The sequence below is a fragment of the Brassica rapa genome, chromosome A05 (assembly GCF_000309985.2).
Source record: "Brassica rapa cultivar Chiifu-401-42 chromosome A05, CAAS_Brap_v3.01, whole genome shotgun sequence".
NCBI classification, from domain to species: domain Eukaryota; kingdom Viridiplantae; phylum Streptophyta; class Magnoliopsida; order Brassicales; family Brassicaceae; genus Brassica; species Brassica rapa.
Genome location: NC_024799.2, coordinates 17,035,712 through 17,047,544, shown reverse-complemented (window position 1 = coordinate 17,047,544; position 11,833 = coordinate 17,035,712). Strand labels below are relative to the sequence as shown.

Genomic DNA, 11,833 nt, shown 5'->3' with positions numbered 1-11,833 from the left:
AAATATTAATTTAAAAATATAAATATATCCGTACGGATGTGCGGGTTAATATCTAGTTTTATTTTAAAATGAAGTTTTGGCCAGAAAATAAGTAAAAGATCTTATAAATATGAAAAACCATACCATTTTATAGATAAATTTTGTTAATTCTGTCTTGAACATCTGTATAACATGAGTTTAGCTAACGCATCTATTGCAGACGATATGTTATTTTAGAAGAAAATTGCCAAATTATAACTTAAACATTATCATTATCTATACTATTAAAACAGAATCATTCTGAAAAAATCTACTTAAAAAAGGTTGTTAGACCTATTTAATAGAAACTTCATATTTACCTTAATCAATAAAAAATATATCAGTATTAATAAAATAGAATCTTTCCTAATATTTACTCCTACAATTTAGGTATCTAACAAACTAATTTTGTAATCAATCAAAATAATTATAATTTTTTCTCTGTTATTTGATTAATCATCAATCTATCTTATTAAAACTCAAGTACAAAATTGGAGTGTTTGGAGACTTGAATAGGACTTTTAAAAATTTGGAGTGTTTGGAAACATGGATTGCAGTCTTTTAAAAAAAAATATTTTTGTTTGAAAACAAGGATAGTAGTATTAAGAAAAAAAGTAATGGGCTTATGTTTTTTTTAAAAATTGAAAGTTATCTAGGCCACTTTTAAAATATACCAAAATGGGTCAATCTAATTCCCTAAAATTTTTTTTTCTAAACTAACCATAAAACAAAATTTAAACTTTATATACATATTTCAAATCAAAATAATAATTCAAATTTGATTTATATCAAAAATTGATTCAAAAATATACATATATTCAAAAATGGAATTTTACTAAACTATTTTTCAATAACCATTATAAAAAAATATTGTCAATATATATAAGAAAAATATAATACAAAGCCCAATTTGAAATACCAACTCAAATTATGGTTTTCATATTTCATATTAAGTTTTAAAAATATAATATATGCAATTATTTATATGATGGTATGTATAAAATACTATTAATTATATGATTACTTATATGATGGTACATATAAAATACGATTAATTATATGATGATAAAATACGATATATAATAATGACTAGGGATGGGCTTTTGGATACCCATACGGGTTTAGTTCTGATCGGTTTGTATTTTGGGTTTTCGGGGTCAAAGATTTCAGCCTTATTAGAATGTTTCTAAATTTTGGTTTGAGTTCGATTTGGATCTTTGCGGGTTTGGTTTGGGTTTGGATAACTAATTTATATTATTTTTAAAGTCTTAAATCATTATATATTTTAAATTTCTCAAAATGTATAAATAAAATAATATATTACGTATAAATTTGAATAACATATGTCATAATACTTAAGCTTAACATATCAATTGGCTTGATTTAAAATTTTGGATACGAAATCAATAATTATTTTAAGTATTTTTGGTGATTTGAGTATACTTTAACTATTTCAGATATTTACTTTTGACTATCTATATATATTTTCAAGTATTTAAACCAATTTAAAAGTATCATTTTTGATGTTTTATATACGTTAAATCTAAAAATAATTAATATATATAAGTATATAAATCTATTTTTAGATAAATTCGGATACCCAAATACTTCGGTTCGGATCAGATTCGGTTCTCTAAATAACAAAATTTTGAATAATTAGAATATTTAATCAATTTATGTTTGGGTTTGGTACTATATCTTTGGATCGGTATCGGTTATGTTCTTCGGATTCATTTTTCCAAATCCTAATAATTACATGAAAAACAAATATCAACATGTTTTTCAAAATATACACCCGCGCGCCTGCGCGGGTCAAAATCTAGTATTATTTTACACAGATTTCCACAACATCTCACATATAGATGGTTCGATCTCATTCATTGGCAATATCATTGATTAATTTAACTATATAATGTTTTAAGTACTTTCAATTGAATTATATGATTACAACTCATTTCATTTGATATACTTCTTCTCTAAATATTTTAAATTTATTTTTATAAAGAGTATTTATAATAACAATTTGTTATTTAAGTAAAGTTTAAAACTATTAAAAACCATATAAATCTATACAATAAATCAGTTAAAATCTGCCAAATAATTATTAAATCTCACCAAATAACAAATATAACTATTATAAAATGCACAAGAAATATAATGAGAGAGAGTAAACATGTGCATTCGGGTCTTGGGGTCAGGTACAGATTGGTTCTTTCTGGTATGAATCTTTTATGTCATAGACCTTTAGACCCAACTAGGTATTTCAAAATTTTCAAATACGTAATGGGTCTGGATATTTAAGACCCAAAATGAATTAAGAGTTTCTCAAATCTCAAAAAGAACAATAACCCAAAAAAATATCCGAAAAAATTCAAATACCAAATATCTCCCCCAAAATATTTTTACCCAAAATCTGACGGAGAAACCAAAAAAGCACACTCAAAATTTTACCCGAATATCCAAAATATTCTTTTTTTAATTTGAAAATTTTCAAACCCCAGAAACAATAACTAACCAAACTCAAAACTTTAAAAAAATATTCGTAATAGAGAAAAAAGATTTAAAATACCCAAATATACCTAATATACACAAAACATTTTAGGTATTTTAGGTACTCGGTTGGGTCTCGAGCATGATCCATATTCGAACCGAGACTGGACCATACTCAAACAAAGACCACGGGTCCAAAAATAATATTCAGTAGGTATTTCAACCTGGATCCATATCCAAACCAGACCTGTATTTTCAATTCAATTTTGGTTTGGCTTCTCGGATCCGGATAATATGTCAACCCTAAAATAGTTACATAAAAGTGTACATACAAAAATCTTAAATAAAATAATTCATAAATTATATAGTTTAAAACATATTCATTTTTCAATAAAATATGATATTTTAATAGTAATATATAACAATTTCAAAATATTTATTCATATTAAACTTTATTTATATATCAAAAAACCCGCGCTTTCGAAGCGCGGATCAAAAACTAGTTAAACATTAAATGTTAATCATATCACCAGAGCCGTGCCAACGTTAACAGCCCCAAGCGAAAAACAAAATCAAATAAAAAATATCTACAATTTATGAAAGCTATTGTAGTTTAGTGTGCAAGAAAATTTATTTATTTAAACTTTTAAATAATTAGCAAATGGTTTCAAAAAAATTTAAGTTTCTATTAAATCTATGTTTTTGTTGTAGTCTCATCTTTTGTTTAACTCGTAAAACTATTAACGAAGTTACATGTTTATATAAAATCCCACTACATAAAACAAATTATAAGAAATGCCTTTAGTGTTTTGTATATTTTTAAAAGATGCCCTAGCCATTTTATCATGTAAGCACGGCACTGCATATCACTATCTTTAAAACCCATTCTTGAGACACATCCGAGAAACTATTGGTATGTATATTTAATATATTGATGTATATACTGTATACTGTACTGTTAAACATTTAGCTATATCATTATATATATGACTAATTATCCACTCAATTCATAAGCTAATCACCATTATAGTTAAGGAAACAGAATAGTTTATCTTGCAGAGATATGATTATATTTTACTATTTCAGACATTTGTACATCATTACATAATACATTATCGACTATCTTAGAAAATAAAAATATAGAGCAAATCATGACCTAATTCGTCCATACTGCAATGCGTTTCGTGTTAATTTAGAATTTAGAGTTCTCGTCGTTTTCAATTAGTACACTTGGCTCTTTTGTCTACACCACTAGTTCTACTTTCTACATTAAATTTAGTAGGTCATCATTAGATAAGTTTTCAACTTAGGCATCACCCATCATTTTATGCCCGCAAAATGTTTTATATAGTAATAGCTTTAATTTTTAAAGCTTTTGGCTTGAAAATTTTGGTAATCCTGCACCACTTATAATATTTTTGTTATTTTATCAATCCATATATATGTTGAATGACATGTCTCATTTTTGTCGACAGCTATTGATGAGCTTTATATAATTTAATAAATTGTAGATTTCAGTGGTTTATATAATCCCAAATGTGCTTCTTTATTGACCATTTGGAAGTGGATTATGCTTTGATTATAAGTGATTAAATGTCTAAAATGACTCTTCATGTACACCGCTGTTTTCATCCCAGTGGTTAATGAAAGGTCGTTATACTTTTCAAATGATCGGTTTAGTGGTTCACAAGTAAGGAACCGGTGGTTTAAGTAAATTCAAGTCTAGTCTATACAAACAGAAAAAAAGTCTGGTCTATAAGTCACAAATAATTTTCCTGCCAATTTACATATTATTAAATTAAAAAGTTATTGATTAAAATTAAAATTTATTTACACTTGTAATAATAATAAAATTAAATTTTAATTAGAAAATAAAAATGTTTAGTCCCATAAATCTGAACCAAACTGATTTTGTTTTAGTTATATTGTAGAAATCTTGTGAATGCTATTTTAAAAACCAAAAAGAAACAAATTCCAAACCAAGCATATTTATTCTTATTACAATATAGTAATATATGACAGAAAACAATACACTAATATATGAACGGCAAACTAGATTTGTATACTACAAATACTGAATAATTAAAATATAGTAATAGATATATATATATATATATATATATATTATAATTATATGAAAACATATTATATAAGTTTTACATAATTTATTTTATTTATTTTATATTTTAATATAATTTTATGACTTTTTAATTTATAAAGTAATAATAGTTTTTCAATTTTGTAATTAATAAATAATTTTAAATAAGATAAATTATGTTGTGTTGACAACTGACTTTTGTGTTAAATATTATTTATTTATTTATTAATATTAAAAACATTAGTACTGTTACTTATATTTGATTACCTAGAAAATGATTGTAACTTTTAATAACTTCTTACTTTTGTTATTAATAATCATAGTAATCTTAAAATTTAAATAAAATAGAAAAAGTAATAAATTTAAAAATTTGTGCACTGAAAATATTTTTAATGTTATAGTAATCTTATTTAACTCATATAAAATAAAATCCATAAAATTTTGTAACAGCATATATATAATAATGCTTTTAGATAAAACCCAAACAAACTGAAAACTGAAGGTATTTAAATCAAAATTAATATAATTTAATATAATAAGAACACTAAATTGATACCATGCTGATATTTGAATCGAACTTCCGACAAATTGAAAAAGTACTAGGAAAAAACCTAGACCTAATATTAGGAAAGAACTTAAGATGTGATTGGTAGTGGATGTAGGTGATGTTCACATCTCCATTTATTTTTATACCACTAAATTCACAGCAATCAAGCTTTAATAAAAAAAAATTATAATTTTTGAAATAACCTACGACTGTACAAATGTTTTGTAGAACCAAATATGCACAGTAATTTTTTTGGGCTTATAAATCAGTTCTACACCAATAAAATCTATAGATTTTTTCTATAACAAATTATTAAAGTTACAGTCATTACCAATCGAATCCTTTAAGTTAGATGGGTAAGCTCTCAAAACTGTTTATATTTATGTTTCAACTGAAATAAGACAAATCATTTTTAATTAAAAGGTAAAGTAAATGTATAAACGTAACCATTTTTTCTAATTTTAGAAAAATGACAAGTTAAAACTATTTAGAATACGGCAAAAATGAGACTAAAGTGACACTACATAAGTTAGAAACTTGTGATAATTTTTTAAATTACCCTATTTATTATTTAAAATTTGAAAATTATACCTATTTTTACTTTTCTGAAAACCACACATTATAATATATAAAAAGATATTTTATGTAAAAACAATTAAATTTGAAAGGGTTATTATTATTATATTTGAAATAAATAAATGTTAATATATTAATATAACAAATAGATAAAAAAATTGTAAATATTTAAGGTTTAGCTATGATTTTACTGTTATGAATTTTATGTAAATAGACCTGTATACGATTCAAAATGATGACCAAGAGCAAAGACAATATATGCTTCGTGATTTGAAAGTAAAAATAGAAACAAATGATGGTTGTGACGTTTTTCAAAGTAGATATGTTATATGTATCATTTAAAAAAAACGAAATGATGAAAATCTTATTATTGTTGAACTTGTTTCTAGACCAATTTCTAAACGAATGTATCAAAATTAAAATTAAAAGAAAATTATTAATTTAAATAAAATAATTATAAATATTTAGATTAGATAGTTTTTTTCATTTCACCTATAAATAAGTGTGTATAGTTTTCAAAGTATAATCTTATTGAAAGTTATTTTCCCTAAAAACATACTAATTTTTATAAATATCTTTAAATATATATATATCTTATTTATGTCGGCAACCATTTTTTAATTTGTTTATATCTAGGAAGTTTTAATTAGGTCATTTTAATATCTTTATATAATTGATTGATTGAACTATAATCTTTATTATTTCTAAAAATTCAAATAACGTTTCTTATATCAAATCTGTAAAATTAATTTATAGACGATTAAATTTGCGAACGAGTTTGTAAGACGGCTCACGTGACACAATAATGGATTTACAGTTTGTAGTTACCGATTAGATTAACTCGCATCAGATATAGTGAGGTGAGCCGACATACGATGACAATCCCATTTAAATGAGACTGCTCATAGGATAGTATCTATTACAAAAAGGTTGTTATAATTACCATGTTTTTTCTGTTCAAGTTATTTATACGTATCTTAAATTAATTAGCTCTACTTCGGGTTAGTTTGGTATATATTTTACACCAGTTATGCTTTCTAACCAAATGTGTTTTTCGTGTTTCTAACAAAAAATAAGTTCTTAGTTCAACTCAAACGATCAACCATGAGTTAGTAGACTACTTGTCAACTTGGTTTTTGTGTGTGTATGGGTGGTTATCAAGTATGGACATTTGCAGATTTTGATTATCATACTTTTCCTTTCGTGACATTCTTTTAAACATTGTTGTCAGTGTTGTCTCATTGTAAAGTCTTGCCTGTTTTTGTTTGTTCTTTCGAAAGTGCGTCTACTACTTGCTTTACTGTTCATGTTATTCATTATTCTTTGTACAGACAAATGTGATGTCAAATTGCATAAAACCTCGCATGCACATATTAACTAATATTAAATTAAGACAAAGAAGACAAATAGAAATTTAGGTCTTGATTTGAAAGCGAGCCTTTAAGGAGTAGTTAGAAAATTTCTGGAGTAAAACGTACGTAATGAAACGGATACAAATCAAAACCTAACATTATAGATCTAACATTTTACCCCCCAAAAATTGTTATAGTTATTCATTTGTTTGTGGTTGTATGTTATTTATCTCAATGTTAAAACCCCAATTCCAAACACTTGGTTTTCGATTTTTTTATTTCGCAACTATGTTTATTATGTAGCATTGTCACTAACACAATTCTACATTATCTTTATGATTGATAATTAATATTTTTGTTTAACCTTTTTATTTAGTTTTATCATTGATCGAATCGGTATTCTTTATGTCTTTAAATTCTGAATCTATATCTGATCAATATATAATAATTTGCATATTCTATTTGAACTTTATTTCTGAGATAAGTAAGTTTATAATCTCTTGCCAACGCCGAAACCACTTCGAAGTATGACTATTTTTCCCGTTTGGGTATTATTTATCGGATCTCGGGATCGCTTTAGGAATCATTTTAGCAATATCCTTTAGGTTTCCTTATCTCTTATTAAATATTTTAAAAGTATCTATGATTGATATGTTTTTAGGTAGAAACAAATTTTTTATTTATCTAGCATAATGTGGTTTAGAAGTTAGAGGAGCTATATATTACATACTTTATGTGTTAACTTCATCAAAAGTATAATTATGTCATTACTAAGTTGCGGTTCATTTATATGTTTCAATTGAACAATTTTAGGAATTGTGTTTCTGGGGAATTTCCAAAAACTTCCAATTTTGTTTCTAATTCCAAAATTGAAAGCAGATCTTGATTTTTCACAAAGTTTTCATGCTATATAGGAGTGAGTGGGTATAAGTTGGACGGGGAAGCTGGTCAAATCTACACGTTTGATCCTTCCACAGCAAATTGAAAGTTTTTCATTAAAAGTCTGATTTGCATAAGAAGCTACAATAAATAGGCATATTAAGATTATTTATTCACTTCTAAATTTGCTTTTATAATAGCAGTTAATCTCCACTTAAAAGTAAATCTACTCTAATATCTTTTCAAAAATAAAGATTGATATTTTTTTCTTTATTTGTAAACTGTAAATGTAGCATTCTTTTATATTTTTGCTGTATATTGAGATTGATATCTAGAAAAAAAAATATTAAATTAAACCAAATTATTATGAAATTTTTTTTTTATATTAGGAAAAATAGCAAAATATTTTAGAAATGGTCTAGAGTCTACGACAGATTATTTCGATGTAGAGTGTGACTGGTTAAGTAGTGGAGTAAAAATGTGCAAAAATGAAAAAAAAAGTGGAAATGGGAGAAATGAAAGGTAATAAAGTTGGCGTAAATCTTTTCATCTCATAAATGTTGAAGGAATAATTACTCTAGTTTAAGTACAACTAGTATAATACCCGCCTTGAAACGCAGTTTTTTTTTAACTTAACCGATAAAAATTATTATTTTTATATATAATAGATTTGTTTATTATTTATTTTGTTTTATTTCTAATTTAATATTTGTTCAATAAATTATTCAGGTAAATTCATTCTCATAAAAATAAATTATTTTTTCTTTGTAAGTTTTTATATTAGTATAAATACATATATATCTCATATTACTTATATGGTTTTTTGAGATCGTTCACACTTTTTGAAAATATATTAATAATCTTGTGGTAAAGAGATTCTAAAGAATCTATCATTGAACAGTTATATTGTCTTTTGACTTATGAAATTATATTTTTATTTCTAAGTCAATCTAATAATTTGCTGTAAAAAAGTTGATCTAATTATTTATTTAAATGTTATACATGCAGATTTATTATGGTGAATCAAGTAACTAACTTTTCTTTACATTTGATATTTATTCAAATAATTTTAAATATTGTAAATTAAGAGTATCTGTGATAAATTATTTGCATAAAATCTAACTGTTTCTTAAGTCTTTACGTAAAGATTAACAATTTTTCCACAAAATGTGGTATAATTCAGATTCTTAACTCAATTAATATCCTATACTATTAGTAGATTAAGTAATTAAGTCAATATTAAGTATATTGTATAATCAATGTGTATATTAAATGGTAGAACTATGAATAAGTCCAAAACTTAAATAACAACTTTCATGGTAGATAAAAATAGGACTATTTTAATAGAGTAGATTTTTCACCTATAAATGAGCTGAAATCATTTTCTACTTGATTGTGTAAAATAAAAGTAAATATGTTAATTGTTTTTTGGAAAGGGCTTTATATATATATATATATATATAGGTTAGTGGGAGCCCACTAAGACAATTGTTTAGAGCTTTTAAGCCTAGTACAAAAGAAATTTTTTTCACCTACTTTATTTATTCTAATTATACCATACAATCACAACCGTAAAATCGTAGTCTTAGACTATATACAATAGATTCAACACACAACACCCTCCACTTCATCTTCTATTTCTTCTACATCAGTTTCTCTCTCTTCCGCTTAATAATTCAACACCCACTCATTTTCTATATTCTACAATGGTTTGTTTAATAAAATTCAACACCCTACCCTACCATTTTTATTTTCCACATTTTTGTTTTGTTTTACATTTTTTGTTTTGTAGTTACATATTATTAATAATTATTAGTTTAAACTAAATTACAATATTTAAAAGCTATATAAATGATTAATTAATTTATGTTTAATTTTATAATTTCAATAAAAATATCAATTATTAAATATAAAAAATAAAAAGAGATATTAGTAAAAAAAATAGAATTACAACAACTTAAAATTCAGTACAATATATTAATAAGCATACAACACAAATAATAAAACACACATAGAATAATTAGTACAATAAACTTAACTCACAAACTTAAAAATATTTCTAACCACGGAACATTCTAACATTCGCATGGATGTGGTACATTTCGCCACTATTCCCTCCAACTTGACTACAATAACGTGGTTGATCACGGACAGCGATCCATTCTTTCATTAAATTGAAATTTCCGGTACCACCACCTGAATAGATTTCTTGCGCTTTCGCCAATACATCTTGCTCCGACCACCCACTTTGTTGCATACGCTTAGCGTTATCGTAAGCGCCAATCCATTTTGACAATTTTTGGTTCATGTAGTTGTAATGATTTCTGCATGAAACTTCACCACGCGGAGGATCAAATGAGCAATGCTCATTACAATACTCAGCAATTTTGCCCCAAAATGATTCACTTTTCTGGTTTCTGCCAACAACGATGTTTGTTCCATATTTGATATATCCATTCAATAGCACCAAATTTTGCTCAGTTGTCCATTTCACGCTTTTTCGGGTAGCAGAGGCTGAACTGTCTGCACCAAGAGTTGCTTTATTAACCCCACTTATACCACCAAGAGTCATTTGTGTAGAAAACTCGAGAAATTCAGTTGCTCCAACATTCGAAGCAATTTCCTTATCCGTTGGAGTAGAAGAATAAGTGGGTGGTTGAGATGAATATGACATCGACGAACCATAATATGGATGGTAGTTTGGAACAGCCGACGGCGTGAAAAAACTTGGTGGAAAACCATAATTTGGTATGTTTTGGGGTTGGTTGGGGTTAGGAAACGGATTTTGGAATGGATAGTTGTTGGGATTCGGATAGTTAAAAGGGTTGTTTGAAGGGTTTTGGATATTATTAGAAGAGTTTTGGTTGGGATCCATTTTTTCAAAGAAGATAGAAAAATATAGAAACTAGAGTTGTAAGAGGCTAATGATGATTTTTTTTTTCTGTGTCCAAATCTAATGAAACAATTCTCTATTTATAGAGTATGAAAAATGATAAATTTTGATATAATTTTTTTTTAATATACAATAATTGAATAAATAATGTAGAAGAGAAAAAAAAAACTAAAACACAACCAATCAAAGAAAAGTCGCCAGAACCACTTTCTCTTTGGCCAATGGAACTACGCCACATCGGACTGTCTCTCTCCCTCTCAACGGGTTTAATTTTTTCAGCTAGTTGTGTGCCAGGTCATTTTAAACGCATTATTAAACACACCACTGCATCTGGTCAACTGTTGAATTAATATTTTCAACACGCCATTGCACTTGGTCTTAGTCGATGCGACTTTACATTAATATATATGGATCATATACGACGAGCCATCCAACAAAATCTCGTTAGTGGCTTTTGATTAGCTTATGTAAAGCTCATACGACATCAATGTGATGCGTCCTTTTTACGTCACATAATTTTGTTACATTGTAGTATATTTATTTTTTGTAACTTTTGTCACATAATTTACGTCATATTAGATTAGAGTTGATTACACTAAGAAACACTTTTTGACTTTCTATTATATTTAGAGACTATTCTTACATGTGACACACTTTGTTGTGGATCAGCAACAGATTGTGGATAATTTTGCCCTTAATGAAATTGACACTTGTGGATGAGTGATTTGTGGACGAGTGATGCGCGGTTGGGTGATTTCTGGACGGGTGATGTGTGGATGAGTGATGAGTAATGCGTGGATATGTGATGTTAATGTGTTTATAGTGGATAACATGGACAAACTCTATGTTTTGATTCCATAAAACTATACAACAATACGTGGACATAGCCTCATGTTACTAAAATTATACCATAAAACGTGGACAAGAACTCTGTTATCTCTGATACAAACACTTGGCTTCTTCAGTTCAATTGATAAATT

At 26.3% G+C, this 11,833-nt stretch overlaps 1 protein-coding gene across 1 annotated transcript; it reads right to left on the bottom strand.

The window, feature by feature from the left end:
• Positions 1-10,019: 10,019 nt before the first annotated feature.
• On the bottom strand, positions 10,020-10,835 carry LOC103874882 (glutathione S-transferase T3-like). The gene has a single exon (XM_009153306.2). The coding sequence runs from the start codon at positions 10,833-10,835 to the stop codon at positions 10,020-10,022; it is 816 nt and encodes a 271-aa protein (XP_009151554.2).
• Positions 10,836-11,833: the final 998 nt, after the last annotated feature.

Coding starts and splice junctions, on each gene's coding strand:
- LOC103874882 (XM_009153306.2), bottom strand. CDS start 10,835: ATGGATCCCAACCAAAACTCTTCTAATAATATCCAAAACCCTTCAAAC.